Source organism: Mesoplodon densirostris, chromosome 11, assembly GCF_025265405.1.
Source record: "Mesoplodon densirostris isolate mMesDen1 chromosome 11, mMesDen1 primary haplotype, whole genome shotgun sequence".
Taxonomy (NCBI): domain Eukaryota; kingdom Metazoa; phylum Chordata; class Mammalia; order Artiodactyla; family Ziphiidae; genus Mesoplodon; species Mesoplodon densirostris.
In genome coordinates, this window is record NC_082671.1 from 23622778 (window position 1) to 23643378 (window position 20601).

The 20601-nt window shown below is 39.6% G+C and overlaps 1 protein-coding gene across 1 annotated transcript in view; it reads right to left on the bottom strand.

Annotated features, from left to right (window-relative positions):
* ITPR2 (inositol 1,4,5-trisphosphate receptor type 2) overlaps positions 1 to 20601 on the bottom strand; it is a 538352-nt gene that overhangs the window by 368589 nt on the left and 149162 nt on the right. The window contains exons 11-14 of the mRNA XM_060113623.1: positions 17917 to 18068; positions 12514 to 12613; positions 11819 to 11979; positions 1776 to 1917 (exon numbers count right to left, since the gene is read on the bottom strand). Coding sequence (XP_059969606.1) covers positions 1776 to 1917; positions 11819 to 11979; positions 12514 to 12613; positions 17917 to 18068 — 555 coding nt within the window. The remainder of the gene's footprint in view (positions 1 to 1775; positions 1918 to 11818; positions 11980 to 12513; positions 12614 to 17916; positions 18069 to 20601) is intronic.

The window sequence follows — 20601 nt, forward strand, 5'->3', positions numbered from 1 at the left end:
AAAGATGTTAGGTTGTACCAAGTTACATGAACATATTCAGATGAACTAAAATATAGTTTGATTTCGATAGGCTTTATAATTCTTTCTATTATTTTCTATAACTTTCTAAAATCAAAATAATATAAGGAAAATATTTACTTTTCATCTGAAACTGACATCAAAAAACTGCCTCCAAATATTGCCTTTAAACCTCTTCATAAAAGAATTAATTTATTGTTTCTATACATAAAGATGTGGCCAAATCAATGAATGCATAAGCATTCAAAACAAATAAGGAGCCTATGGGCAGCTGGTGATACCCAGTGACTCAGATTCTTCTTGTAAGAAGATTAGCAGTTGGGAAGTATTTAAAAATCACTAAGGAACATAATTCTTTTAGGCAGCAAGACAGCAGGTAGGATCACCTGGAGATGAACTGGTGGAATGAGCAAATTGTTTATGAAAGAGCACCTAGGCAAAGCTATGAGGAGTCATACAAGAAAGCAAAATGGAATGGAATTATCCTTTGTAGTTCATGAAATATAACATGAATTAAAGTTTCTTCAGTAATTCTATATTCACTAAACCTTGAATTTTACTATTTATAATACTAAAGTAAAATGTTTGACATATGTTGATTGAAATAATATTAATAAATCATTCAAGGTCCTAAAAGTCCTTGAAATCAAATGTTTTATACAAAAGAAATGCTAATGTCAGAAAAGGCTTTGTCTCATTAGATTTGCAACCTTTACTTTCTTTGAGAAAAATGTTGATTTTATATACTCAGACAATCCGCTATAGAATATTAATCGACAATATGTCTACTGTCTTCCTTTCCCAACTCCACAAGAACATGTATATTAATAACATAAATTTTATTTAAGTATCTTCCTTCAGTCCACAATTAATGCAGAAGCCCATTACTTTATATAATAATTATCAGAATAAAAAGAATGCATGAAGGTAGGCATGTCCAAATGTGCATATTATTAAGGAGTAAATTAATTTACTGGCATGTTATGAACAATTTCAGGAAGACATAGCATAGAAGCAGCTCTAGATTTTCAGGGAAAAAACTAGAATATTGTATAGAGCACTTGAGAGCTGATGAATAGACTGCCCTACTTTTCGAAGAAACAAAGGGAAAAAGGTAGGAAGCAAATGGAGATGGCAGCTTTCAAGTTCCCCTGGAAATTGTACTTAAAAAAGCATTACAGCATATTTTCTGGAGACAGTCTGACCACATAGGTTTTTAAAGGTCTGTGATAGGCTGTCTCCAAGATGGCCCCAGTGATCCCTGCCTCATGGAATTATACTCGTATGGAATACTGTCTTCTTGACTGTGGGCTGGATGTGTTGACTCACTTCTAACTAAGAAACAAGGTAGAACTGATGAGATGTTACTTCTAAGATTAGGTTACAAGAAAACTATGGCCTCCATCTGAAGGCCCTCTCTTGCTCTGTCCTGGATCTCTCACTTCCAAGGAAAGCAAACTGCCAGCTCTTGAGGCAGCCCTGTGCGGAGGCCCATGCCAGTGAGCTGGGAAGTGAATCCTCTCCCATTTGAGACTCGAGCTGACTGCAGTCCAGCCAGCACCTTGATTGCAGCCTGTGAAACACCCTGAGCAAACTACCCCCAGATTCCTAATCTGCAGAAACTATAAGTATCTGCTTTGAGACACTAAGTTTTGGGGTAACGTGTTACACATCGAAAGATAATGAGTACAAGAACTTTCCCGATACTATGATTCAAAATGATAAAATATGAAAAATTAGTACATGGAAACATTCACCTGTGCCAATATGTTTTGTTCCCTCATTAATTTCTGACGTTCTCTGTTTGGCTTGGTGATTACCACATCCAGAACGTCTTGTCCATTGTTAGGTACATCAGCAACAAAGAAGATAAGGTCTTCCAATAATTTGGTCACAAACCTATCATAAAATGAAAAGGAAACATTATGGTATGCTTAATTTTGGAAATATATTTAAATAAACACTAAGAACTAAAACACTACAAAAGTGAAAGTATTTTATAATAATTATTTAATTAACAAAATACCTAATGCAGTTAATATTTCCTTAAATCTTTATGAAGACCATCCCTTTTTCAGTTCCTTCAACTCCACCCCACCTCCAGCTCTAATCAAGTATCTGAAAACACAGCTATGAAATAAAACCCTGTTGAGTCCCAAAGACAGATGTGTTGAGAGCATTTCACCTATCCACAGATACTCTTCCATGACTGATTACCAAAGAAGAGTATTTCTGCTTAAAGGGAAAACAGCTAAACTAAATTCCTTTTTATTTATTTATTTATTTATTTATTTATTTTTCTTATTAGTCATTCATTTTATACACATCAGTTTACACATATGAACCCCAGTCGCCCAATTCATCACACCACCACCCCCACTACCCCACCGCTTTCCCTGCTTGGTGTCCATACATTTGTTCTCTACATCTGTGTCTCTATTTCTGCCCTGCAAACTGGTTCATCCATACCATTTTTCTAGGTTCCACATATATGCATTAATATACAATGTTTGTTTTTCTCTTTCTGACTTACTTTACTCTGTATGACAGTCTCTAGATCCATCCATGTCTCTACAAATGACCTAATTTCGTTCCTTTTTACAGCTGAGTGATATTCCATTGTATATATGCACCACATCTTCTTTATCCAATCGTCTATTGATGGGCATTTACGTTGCTTCCATGACCTGGCTATTGTAAATAGTGCTACAAAGAACATTTTGGGGTGCATGTGTCTTTATAAATTACGGTTCTCTCTGGGTATATGCTCAGTAGTGGGAAGGTTGGGTCATATGGTAATTCTATTTTTAGTTCTTTAAGGAACCTCCAAACTGTTCTCCATAGTGGCTGTATCAAGTTACATTCCGACCAACAGTGTAACAGGGTTCCCTTTTCTCCATACCCTCTCCAGCATTTGTTGTTTGTAGATTTTCTGATGATGCCCATTCTAACTGGTGTGAGGTGATACCTCATTGTAGTTTTGATTTGCATTTCTCTAATAATTAGTGATGTTGAGCAGCTTTTCATGTGCTTCTTGGTCATCTGTATGTCTCTTTGGAAAAATGTCTATTTAGGTCTTCTGCCCATTTTTGGATAGAGTTGTTTGTTTTTTTAATATTGAGCTGCATGAGCTGTGTATATATTTTGGAGATTAATCCCTTGTCCAATGATTCATTTGCAAATATTTTCTCCCATTCTGAGGGTTCTCTTTTCATCTTGTTTATGGTTTCTTTGCTGTGCAAAAACTTTGAAGTTTCATGAGGTCCCATTTGTTTATTTTTGTTTTTATTTCCATTACTCTAGGAGGTGGATCAAAAAAGGTCTTGCTGTGATTTATGTCAAAGAGTGGTCTTCCTATGTTTTCCTCTAAGAGTTTTATAGTGCCCAGTCTTACATTTAGGTCTCTAATCCATTTTGAGTTTATTTTTGTGTATGGTGTTAGGGAGTGTTCTAATTTCATTCTTTTACATGTACCTGTCCAGTTTTCCCAGCACCACTTATTGAAGAGACTGTCTTTTCTCCTTTGTATATCCTTGCCTCCTCTGTCATAGGTTAGTTGACCATAGGTGCATGGGTTTATCTCTGGGCTTTCTATCTTGTTCCACTGATCTATGTTTCTTTTTTTGTGCCACTACCATATTGTCTTGATTACTGTAACTTTGTAGTATAGTCTGAAGTCAGGGAGTCTGATTCCTCCAGCTCCATTTTTTTCCCTCAAGACTGCTTTGGCTATTCGGGGTCTTTTGTGTCTCCATACAAATTTTATGATGATTTGTTCTAGTTCCTAAAAAAATGCCATTGGTCCGCATACACCATGATCAAGTGGGGTTTATTCCAGGAATGCAAGGATTCTTCAATATACGCAAATCAAACAACTTGATACACCATATTAACAAATTGAAGGAGAAAAACCATAAGATCATCTCAATAGATGCAGAGAAAGCTTTCGACAAAATTCAACACCCATTTATAATAAAAAACCCTGCAGAAAGTAGGCATAGAGGGAACTTTCCTCAACATAGTAAAGGCCATATATGACAAACCCACAGCCAGCATCGTCCTCAATGGTGAAAAACTGAAACCATTTCCGCTAAGATCAGGAACAAGACAAGGTTGCCCACTCTCACCACTCTTATGCAACATAGTTTTGGAAGTTTTAGCCACAGCAATCAGAGAAGAAAGGGAAATAAAAGGAATCCAAATCGGAAAAGAAGCAAAGCTGTCACTGTTTGCAAATGACATGATACTATACATAGAGAATCCTAAAGATGCTACCAGAAAACTACTAGAGCTAATCAATGAATTTGGTAAAGTAGCAGGATACAAAATTAATGCACAGAAATTTCTGGCATTCCTATATACTAATGATGAAAAATCTGAAAGTGAAATCAAGGAAACACTCCCATTTGCCATTGCAACAAAAATAATAAAATATCTAGGAATAAACCTACCTAAGGAGATAAAAGACCTGTATGCAGAAAATTATAAGACACTGATGAAAGAAATTAAAGATGATACAAATAGATGGAGAGATGTACCATGTTCTTGGATTGGAAGAATCAACATTGTGAAAATGACTCTACTACCCAAAGCAATCTACAGATTCAATGCAATCCCTATCAAACTACCACTGGGATTTTTCACAGAACTAGAACAAAAAATTTCACAATTTGTATGGAAACACAAAAGACCCCGAATAGCCAAAGCAATCTTGAGAACGAAAAATGGAGCTGGAGGAATCAGGCTCCCTGACTTCAGACTATACTACAAAGCTACAGTAATCAAGACAGTGTGGTACTGGCACAAAAACAGAAAGATAGATCAATGGAACCGGATAGAAAGCCCAGAGATAAACCCACACACATATGGTCACCTTATCTTTGATAAAGGAGGCAGGAATTTACAGTGGAGAAAGGACAGTCTCTTCAATAAGTGGTGCTGGGAAAACTGGACAGGGACATGCAAAAGAATGAAATTAGAACACTCGCTAACCCATACACAAAAATAAGCTCAAAATGGATTAAAGACCTAAATGTAAGGCCAGACACTATCAAACTCTTAGAGGAAAACATAGGCAGAACACTCTATGACATAAATCACAGCAAGATCCTTTTTGACCCACCTCCTAGAGAAATGGAAATAAAGACAAAAATAAACACATGGGACCTAATGAAACTTAAAAGCTTTTGCACAGCAAAGGAAACCATGAACAAGACCAAAAGACAACCCTCAGAATGGGAGAAAATATTTGCAAATGAAGCAACTGACAAAGGATTAATCTCCAAAATTTATAAGCAGCTCATGCAGCTCAATAATAAAAAAACAAACAACCCAATCCAAAAATGGGCAGAAGACCTAAATAGACATTTCTCCACAGAAGATATACAGACTGCCAACAAACACATGAAAGGATGCTCAACATCTTTACTCATTAGAGAAATGCAAATCAAAACTACAATGAGATATCATCTCACACCAGTCAGAATGGCCATCATCAAAAAATCTAGAAACAATAAATGCTAGAGAGGGTGTGGAAAAAAGGGAACACTCTTGCACTGCTGGTGGGAATGTGAATTGGTACAGCCACTATGGAGAACGGTATGGAGGTTCCTTAAAAAACTACAAATAGAACTACCATATGACCCAGCAATCCCACTATTGGGCATATACCCTGAGAAAACCATAATTCAAAAAGAGTCATGTACCAAAATGTTCATAGCAGCCCTATTTACAATAGCCTAGAGATGGAAACAACCTAAGTGTCCATCATCGGATGAATGGATAAAGAAGATGTGGCACATATATACAATGGAATATTACTCAGCCATAAAAAGAAACGAAATTGAGCTATTTGTAATGAGGTGGATGGACCTAGAGTCTGTCATACAGAGTGAAGTAAGTCAGAAAGAGAAAGACAAATACTGTATGCTGACACATATATATGGAATTTAAGAAAAAAAAATATCATGAAGAACATAGGGGTAAGACAGGAATAAAGACACAGACCTACTAGAGCATGGACTTGAGGATATGGGGAGGGGGAAGGGTAAGCTGTGACAAAGTGAAAGAGCGGCATGGACATATATACACTTCCAAACGTAAGGTAGATAGCTAGTGGGAAGCAACCGCACAGCACAGGGAGATCAGCTCGGTGCTTTGTGACCGCCTGGAGGGGTGGGATAGGGAGGGTGGGAGGGAGACGCAAAAGGGAGGGGATATGGGAACATATGTATATGTATAACTGATTAAATTTGTAAAAGAAAAAAAAAAAAGAAAAAAAAAAAAAAGGACTATATAGGGACTTCCCTGGTGGTCCAGTGGTTAAGAATCCGCCTTCCAATGCAGTGGACTTGGGTTCGATCCCTGGTCAGGGAACTAAGATCCCACATGCCTCGGGGCAAGTAAGCCTGCACGCCACAACTACCAAGCCTGCATGCCCTGGAGGCCACGCGCCACAACTAGAGAGAAGCCTGAGCGCTGTTAACTAGAGAAGCCCGTGAGCCACAGTGAAAGATCCTGCATGCCGCAACCAAGATCCCACATGCCGCAACTAAGACCCGTCGCAGGGACTTCCCTGGTGGCACAGCAGTTGGGAGTCCGCCTGCCAATGCGGGGGACACGGGTTCAATCCCTGGTCTGGGAAGACCCCACATGCCATGGAGCAACTAAGCCCATGCACCATAACTACTGAGCCTGTACTCTAGAGCCTGCGAGCCACAACTACTGAGCCCGCATGCCACAACTACTGAAGCCTACGTGCCTAGAGCCCGTGCTCTGCAACAAGAGGAGGCACCGTAATGAGAAGCCCACACATAGCAACGAAGACTCAACACAGCCAAAAAAAATTAATTAATAAAAATAATAAAATAAAATACTGTTCTTGTATCCAAACAAACAAACAAACAAAAAATACTAAAAAAAAGAATTGTCAAGCTAGGATTCCATACATAAAGTATCACTTAAGAGAGGAGGAAAAATAAAGACATTCTCACATACATAAAGATTAATAAGATTTATAACCTCATTGAATAGACTAAAGAACAAATTTCAGCAAGAAGAAAAGTGAACCCAGAGAGGAGTGAGATGCAAGAAATAAAAGCAAGCAGAACAAGAGGTAAAATACATTAAGAAATATAATTAATAACTAAAAGAAATTTTTAGGAACTGGATTTTCAGTAATAAAAAGTGATACATCATAATTTACGTGACACAAGTAATTTAAAGAATAAACACAGAACTATGGTTTTAGACAACTATTCCAAAAAAAGATGGGAGGTAGAATGTCAGTGTATAATTAAAGCATTCTGAGGCATTTTTCTCCCATGAGAGAAAGAAATATTTAATGTCTTCAAGTTTTGTAAGAAAGAATATAGAGTTGAAATGTATGACAAGAACATAAGGGCACTTGCGAAAGAATAGAAATATGATCTATAGCTTTTAAACCAGTAGAAGAAAAGGAAAAATAGGGAGAAAACAAAAACTTCATCAATCTAACAGAAAGCAAGAAAGAAGTGGAGGAAAAGAAAAAAAGCTACACCAAAGAAAGAAAATAACAAAATAAGATACCCATAGTATTAAGTCCAAACACATTATTTATCAAATGCAAAGTAATTAAACTTTAGCAAATTCAAATAGACTATCAGATTAGATTTTAAAAATCCAGCTCTCGGCCACTCACAAGAGACATTAACAAAACAAAATGATCGGGAAATCTGAAACAAATCGATATTGAAAAAAAGACATCTAGTCAAACACTAAAAAAAAGTTAGTTGTTGGGCTTCCCTGGTGGCGCAGTGGTTGGGAGTCCGCCTGCCGATGCAGGGGACATGGGTTCATGACCTGGTCCGGGAAGAGCCCACATGCCGTGGAGCGGCTGGGCCCGTGGGCCATGGCTGCTGGGCCTGCGCGTCCGTAGCCTGTGCTCCACAACGGGAGAGGCCACAACAGTGAGAAGCCCGTGTACAGCAAAAAAAAAAAAAAAAAAAAAAAAGTTAGCTGTTGTCAAGATAGTAGTATCAGGCAAATAAAAATTCAAGGGGAGATGATGCTGCTATAGGAAAATATTAACTTTGAATCAGAAGGACATCTGATCTGGTGATCATGTTTGATGACCCCTGCTCTAGATCCTGAGATCCTATCACAAGGAATTCGAACCAGTGCTCAAGCCCCCAAATTGCAGAAACACTTGGCTAGGGTCTGGGCTGTTCACCACTGCACTGGCACTGTGTGTACACACGCTGCAGCGCCCAGTGCCTGGCATGGACCAGGAGTTCTGTAACACTAAAAACAAATGGACACTGAACTGTAAAGGCAGCAGAGGAACCCCACCTCTTTTTCTGTACCCTGAGAGGTAAAACGTGGTGCATGACTCACCTCCTCCAGCTCTGAACGGACTTACCCCCCTCCATCCTCTCTCCTCTCCCACCCCAGTGTGTTCCCAATGCTATCTATTTTGTTGGTGCAGCTATGCAGAAGAAAATTCCACGAAAAAAATATCTGACGTTGAGGATCTTGGAGCGGAACACAAGAGCTGTGCCTCTGGAGCCCACTCCTGGGGTGAATGAACGGGGAGCAGAGGTGGGGGAGGGAGGATTGGAACAATACAGGCATTTTCAGACAGATCTCCTATATTCTAACATGTTCCCTTTGACCTTGTAACATTCTTCGTGGTTTTGAGTAAAAGAATCTCTAATAATAACTTCATTCTCTGGGAGGGGGGGAGTCAGAGTTGTGTGGAATTTTCAGAAATAATTTTATATCAAATTCTAAAACTGAGAAAATAATATAAACATATTCAACTAAGCCTATAAGCTCCCCCGTACTGACAGGCAGCTTTGAATGAGTTTTGATGGCAGGTGGCTTTTTGGAAATTACTAAATGAAGATCAACCGTTGCAACTTCCTATTTCTCAGGCAAGACCTTCTTTTTGCTACGATGTTTTTCACTCTAAAATAGCGGGGGAATAAAAATGCACGATCCCTGGTCAGTCCTGGTCCACCACCTTCCTGAGAATCATCTCAAGAGGTTAAGATTCTCTCCGGCAGTAACTGAAGAAGAGTTACAGTCGGCAATGGCGGAGTGCTCATAATCAATCTTTATTTGTCCTTTTCTTCAAGGAACACCTTAATACTTAGCAAGGGAGACTTTTTAGCGAGGCTGAGGAAATTTCTGCACGTATGTGACAATGACAGAGACAAAGAAACAGATTCATCAAAAGCAGAGTTAATAGCTAAATAACAGACATAAAAAAAGTGGTATGTACACATGGGATTCCATTGTCTGTCACAATTTAGTTCTGATATTTAATTATCTGCCGTCCAGAACAGGGGAGCGGTTGCTTCAGCTTGTGGCCTTTATTCATTTCACCCGACGGGGTTGGAGGTCGATTGCATATACAAGAGTGGTTTTCAAATGCAGGTTTGTTACGGGGGAAACAGAGGTAAGAAAAGAGGAAGCTGAGAAATAACTATTCCATTTGTTTGCGTATTTATGACTTTTTCTACTGATAGGGCTGGAAGGAAGCAACTTGGATTTTTCTGTTCCTTTGTATTGTAAGACAGAGATCTAAAAGTGCATAAAACATATGTGTTTCATTATGGAATGCTTACCATGTGAATCTTATCAAGCCACCACACAGAGTAGGAAGTGGGACATTGAAAAAATCTCCTCAAATCCCTCCCCCTGAGAACACCATCCTGATTTCTGTGACAATTCTTTCCTTGCGTTTCTTTATAGTTCTGCCAATTTCTTAAACCCCAAAGAGTTCAATTTTGCTTGATTTTGAACTTTACAAATAATCTTACGGTGAATACATTTGTGTCTTGTTCTCACTCAATCGAAAGTTTATTAGATTTATCCATGTAGTTATATGTAGATGTAGGTCATGTATTTTCATTGTTATATATGTATTCCACCATATGACGATACCAAAACTGTATTCAACTGGTGATGGACATTTAACAGTTTTCAGTTTGGGGTTATTTAGACTAAGGCTGAACATTCTTAAATGTGTCCTGGTGCACACATATAGAAACTTCTTTTGGACAGATGTTCAAGAATGTTCAGCCTAGGAGCAGAATTGGTAAGTCATGGACTATTTGCTTCTGTGTGGGTGTGTGTGTGTGTGTGTGTGTGTATGTGTGTGTGTGTGTGTGTGTCTGCGCGCACATGCGCACATGTGCATGTGTGTTAGGAACACATGAGATCTACTGTTTTAAATTTTTATGTGCATAATACAGTATTGTTAACTACAGGCACAGTGTTGTACAGCTGATCTTCATTTCGTATAAATGAAACTTCATACCCGTTAAACAAGAACTCCTCATTTCTCCCTCCCCCCAGCCCCTGGCAACCACCAGGTCTAGTCTCTGTTTCTGTGAGTTAGACTATTTTGCAACATTATTAACAACAGCCAAATATGGAAACTAAATGTCCATCAATGGATGAATGAATAAAGAAAGTGTAATATACACCTATGATAGAATATTATTCAACTTTTTTTTCAGTTTTTGTATAATCTACTTTATTATCATCCGAAGATTACATATGCAGTTAAGAAAATGAACCAAATCATGCAGTCGGCTGTTCTCTCGGTTCTGACTCCCCACAGCTGTGATATTAGGAGAACCAAAATGTGGAGGTCAATACTTTAATGTCAGCAATCTGCACCCTCCCTCTCCATCTGTACACACCTATTTCATTCATCATCTTGACAGTTTGCACAAGAAAACTGTCCTAAGAATATTATTCAACTTTAAAAAATAAGGAAATCCTGTCACATGTGACAATGTGGATAAAACTGGAGGACATTATGCTTAGTGAAATGAGTCAGTCACAGAAGGGCAAACACTACATGATTCCACTTACATGAGGACAGCGTGCTTCTTTAACTTTGCTCATTACTGTCAAACTATGTCCCAAAGTGCTTATACCAATTATCATCTCACCAGCTGTGTATGAGAGTTCCAACGTATGAATGCCTGGGAAATTGGTAAATAGCTTTTTCTTGTTCAAATTGAAAGGTATATAGCAGACCATGAAGTGGAGAAATACAGAGAATGCTTGTGCTCTGGTGTGTTGGAAACCTATGGACTTTAAAACCACACATGATTAAATCCCCCATTTACTGTGTGACCTTACCTAATTTGCTTAACCTTTCAATTTCCCTTTATGTAAGATGGGAGTGATGTCCATCTCAGGGCTGTTTGAAGGACTAGAGAAATATATTTACGGTGCCTAACATGGCACCAGCATAAATTAGGGAGGAAATGATTGATGGCTATCAATCTCATTCTCTGTCTCACTTATTTCCAAAACCAGAGTTGAAGAATCAAAGATCCAGTTTCTCTGAGGGAGTTACAAGGTAGAGAGGTACACTTTGCAGATTGTTTGCTGGTATTATATAACATGCTTACTTTGTGGTACTTGAGCAGAGAAATGTATCTTGAATAAATAAGAACAGAAAAACACAAAACCTCTTTTAGGACCTTTAGAACTCCCAACTCAAATATCAAATCAAGTGCAGCAAAAGGCATCTCTTATGAAACATTTAAAAGGAAAGACCAGAAAGTAACTAAAAACAACTGTGTTCAAGCCAAGCTACAATGGAAAAAGTAAATATTCCACCAGATTTTAATGTCACCATTTTCATTCACTCACCAGGGTCTGCTCATTCAGAAGCAGGTGTGCTGCTATGGAGACCATTCTACATATTCCCTTAGAGTCATTCATTCACCTGAGGTCTACTGCAAGAGTTGACAACTGACTGTATGATTTAAAAGTCATTTTAAAAGTCACTAACCTCCTTTCATTCTGAGTTATTGTGCCATTTTCCAGCTTTTTAACTGCGGTCGCCAGCACTTTATTTGCGTCATTGGCGAAGTCTAAGTCTCGGACCTCAGACAGTGGGACAGACACAATGGCAAAAGCTTCTTTATCTTCTTTTGTTTGGCAAGTTCCGATCTGCAATGTGTTTTTCCACTAAGATTAGTTGTTTTACTAAATAACTATGCAATATTCTTCAGCTACTAACACATCTTAGTACTGTTTAAGAGATACAAAACAGGAGTAGAGAATCCAAACACAGTAATTCCTACATGCATCGTCCACTATGAAAGGCTGTAGGGACACAGATGCCCTGTGCCCATTTCCTGCCTTGTTTTCAAAGCCCGACTAGAAACGTATTCCTTTCACACATGTTCTTTGCTTCAGTTTCAACAGAGGAGAGGAAATGCCCTCCTAGAATCTTCTTCCCTTTCTATATGCTGCTCCCACTCTTTTGGTATCTCTGCTGCATCTTCCTGAATCACAGCCCAGCTGCAGTCAAGCCTCTAAGTTCAGCTACCTAAAGCAACTGGTAGGCATGAGTGCTTGACGAAATTAGTTGCAATAATCTCTAATACTGGTGAAGCTCAATTGTAAGAACATGTCAGTCACCCCCTAATCCTATTCACACAACATCTGGCTGAAAAGTAAACCATTCTCAGCAACATTTACCTTCAACATAACAGGCCTCTCTTCATCTGTGTCTATGGGGATGCTAGTACTGGTTACCCACGTGTTTGTACATAAATGTCTTAATCGAACGTATGAATTCCTAAAAGCAAAATAGTATTAAAAACACAGATTATAAAAAGTTAGCACACTTACATATCAACATATTTACCAGTTTCATACATGATATGAATATAAATATATTTTTAGACTAGTAACTGACTCAAGTGTAGATCAGTCTGGTTTAAGGGGAATATCTGAACTATAGGCGATTTCAAAGCATGCAGTATTATTACATAAACCAGTGGTTCTCAAAATCTGGTCCCTGGACCAGCAACATCAGCATCACCTGAGAACTAGTTAGAAAAGCAAATTCTGAGGCTTCATCCAAGTCCACTGAATCAGAAACTCTGAGGGTGAGATCCAACAGGATTTTACCAGCTTTTCCAGGTGATTCTGATGCATACTAAAGTAAGAAGCACTGACTGTGTAACCATCTGAGTTAAAACTGCTGTCTGATTGTAGTCCCTTTTGTGGTTTAATCATCTGCACGTAAAAGCACATAGTGCAGTCGATCCTCGTTAATCGCAGATTCCATACCTGTGAATTTGCCTACTCACAAAAATTTATCTGTAACCCCCAAATCAATACTTGGGCCACTTTGGAAGTCATTCTCAGACATACACGGAGTGGCAAAAAATTTGATTCCCTGTGAGGCTGAACAACATGATGCTCTTCCTTCTGGTTTCTGCTCTCATACTGTCAACAAGTGCCTTTCTGTGGTCTGTTTGGTGCCATGTTTTTCACCGTCTATTGTTAGTGAATTCATTGTTTAAAACGGTCCTAAGCATAGCACTGAAGTGTTGTCTTGTGTTCCTATAGAGCAAGGCTGTGATGTGCATTATGGAGAAAATAACTCATATAAGAGATGCTTCATTCAGGCATGAGTTATAGTGATGCCGGCCGTGAATTCAACACTAATGAAACAATATATATTAAATAAGGTGTCTTTAAACAAAAACACATATAAAATAAGGTTGAGCATTGATTGATTGACAAAAATATTGTGCCCAGAGGCTTGCAGGAACCTAACTCTGCATTTCCCTTAGAAGCAATGGGTCAGTATTTGCTAATTCATGTTCCAGAAATAATAAGAATCAAGTATATGTGAACTGAGAGAGAGTGCATAAGAAAGGACAGCTAGAGCTTCATCCAGCTCAAATATTATCAGTTTTAGTGAATCTATTATCATTATTTCTTTAACAAAATAGATAAAGTATCTATTAAAAGAAAACCACTGAGGTAAGTTCTCTGCCTTCAAGTTGCTGAAAGTTCAGTAGAAAAGATAAGATAAATAAATCATATAACATGAGGCAGAAAGCATTAAGGCCAATAAGAGAAAATCAAATAAGACGCCAAGGACTTCAGGGAAAGAGATTCATTCTCAAACATCATGATTCTTCTCATTCATAAAAGGAGATAAAATAGAGATTGAGTTAATGCACTGAATAAAATGTCTTACAAGCAATTTTTGTTAGCAGTAGCTAGAGAATGGGTAACTGACCATTCTGGTGAATGCAGTGGTAGTCCCACACCTGGTCCCTCTCGTGGTGTTTCTAAAAGAGACCCCTGCAAAGATCCACCTTGTCGACTATCAGCTAAAATAAAAGAACATATTCTAGAGGAAATAATACCCACAGGACTAAAAAAAATGCTGCCAGAAAGTATAGAGTCTGCTCTTCCAGGGGAAAGCACTGTGAAACACGGTATGTTTGTAATAGATGTTCTGTTGCCCTGCACAGAGGTGCCTGCTATACTGCCTATCACACTTGGAACGAAATATTAGAATGCTTTATCAAGACGTGAACAAAGTTTCAAATAAATTAAGTGCAAAAAAAGAAATAGAGATTGTTTCAAAAATCTAAAACAGCAAAGGTCCAATCCTTGTCCAAATAATCAGCAAAGGTCCAATCCTGAAATACCTCTGTATTACCACTTATCTTCTGCATGGAATTATACAGGAGATGTCACTTGGACTCAGTTATCTTCCTCACTGTATTGGTATTTTAAGCATCTGGAAAGTGGGGCCATAGATTATTCAGCTCTGTGTCATTCCCCCTATTCTTTTTTTTTTTTTTTAAAGAAGATGTTGGGGGTAGGAGTTTATTTATTTATTTATTTATTTTTGCTGTGTCGGGTCTTCGTTTCTGTGCGAGGGCTTTCTCTAGTTGTGGCAAGCGGGGGCCACTCTTCATCGCGGTGCGCGGGCCTCTCACTATCGCGGCCTCTCCTGTTGCGGAGCACAGGCTCCAGATGCGCAGGCTCAGCGGCCATGGCCTCATGGGCCCAGTTGCTCTGCGGCATGTGGGATCCTCCCAGACCAGGGCTCGAACCCATGTCCCCTGCATTAGCAGGCAGATTCTCAACCACTGAGCCACCAGGGAAGCCCCCCGTTCCCCCTATTCTTACTCCTGGACCTTCTACAACTGCTTATGGAGTCAACCTAGATGGCTGGGTTCCAAGCTAAAGAGACTACACTTGAGCATAATTTTGCAAGGACCCACACCACATAAATCCACTGTTAAAATCTTGATATAATCTGAATGTCTAAAATATGAAGGCACAGTAGCATAGTGGTTAAGAGTACAGATTTTGAGTTCACACAATCCAGGATCAAATTCCACTTCATGAGCTTGACAAGGATCAATCAACCTAATCACACTGAGCCAGTGGTTCCCCAACTTGGCTATACGTTAGAATCACCTGGAAAACTTTTACAACCCTATTGCCCAAGCTGCGCCGCACACCATTTAAATCAGAATGTCTGGGAGTAAGAGGAGGCATCAGTACTTTTTAAAAGATCCCCAGATATTCCAACGCACACCGAAGACTGGGAACCACTGCTCCAAGCCCTTGATACTTAAAAGTCTAGTCCACAAACCAGGAGCATCAGCATTATGTGAGGGTCTGTTAGCAATGCAGACCTCAGACCCCACCCTAGACCAAGCAGATCAGAATCTGAGCTGCCATCAGATCCCCAGGTGGTTCAGTACACATTAAAGTGTGAGAAGCATTGATTACAGAGTGTAAAGTTTGAGAAGTATTTGACCCCGCATTGGAATCACCTGGGTACTGATTTTTAAAAGTAAAGCCTGCATCCTGCCCCCAAGACTCTGATTTCACCGGTCTTGGTGTGGCCAGAGCATGGAGAGGGCACAATGCTGCCCAGGTGATTCCAGTTTAGAGGCAACTTGAAAAGCACTGTTCTAAGTCCTTAGTTCCTGATCTGTAAGAGTTGCTGCCAGCATTAAATAAGACGTTTATAAAGAAGCTGACATAGTGCTTAGCACACAGCCAGCACTCCAGAGTTATAATAGTAGTCATTATTAAGTGTTAATTAGCATTAGCTTTAAAACAATTAATGACAAATGAATCTATGTTAATACAAAATTCTGTTCTATACTAAGAAGGGCTTCAGCAGTTCTGAAACAGTAATAGATGAACCCTTCCATATAAAGTGAGGCTCAGGGGCTTGTCTTGGGTCTAGTCACATTAGAGTAAGATCTTTCTACCATTTCCCTAAGCAAACTTTCTTGGTTAGGGTTCAAGAAGGACTCTATTCTTGCTGAGTTAAAATCTAAAATGCATAGTCAGAGTAAGGATTTATTAAGATGCAATACTCAGAAGAGAAGGTCAAAGACCTGCATCAGGCCAAACCTTCAGAGGGGACTTCTTTACAGGCTTCTATTGGTACAACAGAGTGAGAGATGGCTCATATAAGGCCAAGATTCAGCTACATTTCTCCCATCCAAGTATAAACCAGGTCTGACTCTGCTTAGCTTCCAAGATCAGACAAGACTGGGCACATTCAGGGTGGTATGGCCGTGGACTCAGCTACATTTCTCATGAATGAGAACAGCCATGAAACAGCCGAGGAAGTCCGAGGAGCAGTGTTTCTTGGCAGTGTTAGTACAGCAACTTTTTACCTCCCCTGAAAGTAACCTACACAATAATGTCTGCACTTTCAGCAGGTACCTTCAGCCTAACCACTGCCATCTGCCCAAGGCCGAGACAATCATGCTCTACCAAGGACAATTTAGAACCATTCCACTAGACCTGAATATATGGGCAAAACTCCTCTATGCATCTAGAGATCGCATCAGAGTGCTATTGCTGGAAAATAGACAGCTCTAGGCAAAACAAAAAAATCTTAATTAAAATAATCAAATCCAAGTGAAAAATGTAAAATACTCTCTTACATTATGTTCTGACTCCCTCATTAACAATCTCCTTTCCCCTCCCTCGCTGAGACGGCCGACTGGTCTCTTAGCTGGTCCTTCAGCACACCTAGTAAATCTCAAGATTCTTCCACTCTGTGTTCCTGCTGCTTGAAACACTTCTCCCATATGGAGAGGATTTGACCCTTCAAATCATTTAGATCTTTTCTCAAATGTCCTAAATCAGAGGTCTCATAATAGAACTCCCCATACTCTTTAATTTTTCTTCAAAGCATTCTTATTACCTGACCTTATATTTTATGTTTATGTGTTTATTGCCTCCCACTCCCATTTGAATTTAAGTTCATAACCAGTTTGCTCATGGTTTTCTTCCCAATGCCAAGGGCAATGCCTGGAATGGAACTGATGTTCAGTAAAGGTTTGTTGACAGAAGGACTTCCCTGGTGGTCCAGTGCTTAAGAATCCGGCTTCCAATGCAGGGGACGCGGGTTTGATCCCTGGTCGGGGAACGAAGATCCCACATGCGGTGAGGCAACTAAGCCCACGTGCCGCAACTACTGAGCCCACGCTCTACAGCCCCTGCCACAACTAGAGAGAAGCCCGGAGGCCACAAGGAGCAGCCTGCTCACTCTGGAGCCCGCGCCACAACTAGAGAGAAGCCCGTGGGCCACAACAAGGACCCCGTGCACCACAAAAAAAGATCCCACATGCCACAACACAGATCCGGAGTGCTCAACTAAGAACAAATGCAGCCAAATAAATAAATTTTTTTTAAAAGATTTGTTGACTGAATGACTAAATAAATGAACAAGTGGATGATGAGTGAATGAAATTTGAAATTTGACATAATAAAAATAAATGCCATGACTATTAATGGAAAAGATCATTTTTTATTTTAGTAACCACAGGCCATATAAGTAATAAGAATAAATGATTCTTATGAATTTTTCAGAATTTCTTTTGTCCTGCACATTTGAATTATTTTTAAGAATAAAACAAACTATGTTAATCTACTCACAAAAGAGGAATGATTTTTTAACTCTTGTTCTTCACTTATGCTTGCTCTCTTTATATCACAAAAATTATACTAAGATTATGATTTTTATTCCTTACCTGCCAGTAAAATTATTCAGAGAAACACTACTGTTTAACCATATTTTTCTTTTACCTTGGGACCAGGCAGTCCGCTCTCTGAAGAGTTGTGGCATCCAGTTCAAAAAGGGATGCAATGTCATTTCCATGTGGGACTGAGACCAAAGTGTACATGATCTTCTCCCCTGCCTGGCGTTTCTTCTTTGAAGTTGGAAGATCTCCATCTCTCTGTTGAGGAAGTACAAGGTTTTTTTACTTTTATATGTTTCTTACTAAACTCTCCAATTAATTGGAAGATAAGTTTTAAATTTGCATTTATTTCTTCATTGGATTATAGTGATGTCCAGTTCACATCATCCAGAAAGAACAGATCGGGCCTGAGAGCCTTTCAGGTAATTATTATTAACAGTGATAAGTCACACACTCCAGAGGGGTGATTTGACCTGGGCAAATTATCAAGGCACTAACAGTCCCAATAGTTTTGATCCCTTCCCTGGTATTAAACCTATTATCACAGTAGTAATTTTGACCATTCCACATTTAAAACAAACACGGAGAAGAAGTAGTGTGTTGAATCATCTAGAGTTCATAAATTAAAGAGTAAGCATGGAAGTGTTTCAGAGTTCCTGCCTAACTCCCAAAAATCATTGGGATATTAACTTGGAGGGAAGAGGAATCAACAGCAACATCCCCATTCAGTTCATCGGCTCATTCCATTAGATCCCAGAACATACTATAATGTAATATAAAGTGAAATCAAATGGAATAGAAGCCTTCAGGATGATGTGAAACTCAGTCAATATTTCTAGTACACTCCTACCATTTTAAGCAGAAAACAACACAAGACTGATGATTATGTATTTTCACTCGAACTTCCCCAAGTTCCAGCGTCCCATGGAAGAATCTGATGTATAAGAAAACCAAAACATGATACAGCAAATGTAATATAAGCTTGGTAATAAAGTACATAAATATAATTACTTAATATTTATATAATTATATATATAAATTATATATATTTATATAATTATTAAATCAAATTAAATTTGAAAATGAGAGAGAAAAATTGTCATTGTACCGTCACAGGAAGTTGAAAGAAAATAGGTGGGAAGGGATGCTCAAAGGCAAATGAAAGCCGTCCATATCGAAAGACAAGCACTTCTTTAAAGGCTGCCATGACAATGAAATACTACACCTGATCATTCCAAAACATTCACTGGAAGCTCCATCCCAAGATTGTGAAAAGCGTTTTCCTTGGATCAGTAAACCCTTGCAGTTTCATGCTGGTGTCTTCTGTAAATGGTGCACAAATTGGTAGCACCAGTTAACTGTGACTGGGCAGAGGAACTGCCCGTGTTCTTCAGAAGGAACAGGATTGCTATCTGCTAAATCTCACATAGGCTAGCAGTATCTGGTATCTTGTCATCTTTGATTTATATGTTTTCTGCAGAGATCTAAGTTCAGACTTATATGAAGACAGGGCTCTGGAAAACTCTCCCCAGGTGGTTTAACCCTCATAACAGTTGTCTCTTACCAGCAAATGTGAACTATGTTCATTCATCAGAAAAAGGTATACTTAACTTACCATACACTAGAAGTGAGTATAGGGAAATAGGAAAGAAGGAAATGCAAAAGCAGTAAGCAAACCCCACTTCTGAATTTATACAAAAGTTCTCACAATACCAAAACATTCCCTTGCAGGGGACATGGGTTCGTGCCCCGGTCTGGGAAGCTCCCACATGCTGCGGAGCGGCTGGGCCCGTGAGTCATGGCCACTGAGCCTGCGTGTCCGGAGCCTGTGCTCCGCAACGGGAGAGGCCGCAACAGTGAGAGGCCCGCGTACCGCAAAAAAAAAAAAAAAAAAAAAAAATTAAGAGAGAGGAAGATGAGCATTATTTCCTTTAAATAAAGACATGAGTGCAGTTACCTACAGGAGATGAAGGATGAGGGAAGGAGCGAAGGAAAGAGGATGGGGGGGAGGACCAGAGTAGAAAAAGGGGGAGGGAAGAAGAGGGAGAGAGGAAGGAGGGAGAGGAGGTGGAGAGGAGGGAATAAAAAGGGAAAAAGGAGGGGGGAAGAGGAAGGCAAGGGGAGCAGTGGGTGCTATAGTGAATGCTCAACCCCATATTCAACTAGCCACGCCTCAGTCCAAATTAACCAAAGCCAGCGGCCTGGTCTGCAGCCCTTAAGCACTGAATTAGTCACTCCTCAAAGGGCAGGCATGAACTCACAGTTAAGAACCTCCTTCCCTGGTGGCGCAGTGGTTAAGAATCTGCCTGCCAATGCCGGGGACATGGGTTCGAGCCCTGGTCCGGGAAGATCCCACATGTCGCGGAGCAACTAAGCCCGTGTGCCACAACTACTGAGCCTGCACTCTAGAGCCTGCGAGCCACAACTACCAAAGCCCGCACGCCTAGAGCCCGTGCTCCACAACATGAGAAGCCACCGCAATAAGAAGCCCGCTCACCGCAATGAAGAGTAGCCCCCACTCGCCACAACTGGAGAAAGCCCATGCGCAGCAACGAAGACCCAATGCAGCCAAAAATAAATAAATTAAATAAATAAATTTTATTTTTTTAAAAAAAGAACCTTCTTTAGGTCTTCTAAAAAAATTCTCATGGGTCAGGAGACCCATTTCACAGTGATCTGCGTTGAGGGCATGGAAGTCTGTGAACTAAAGACAACAGTCTTTGAAGGGCAAAAACACCATCACATCCTGAGAGAGGAAAACCTAAATGTCTTTAAATAACCCAACGAGAGT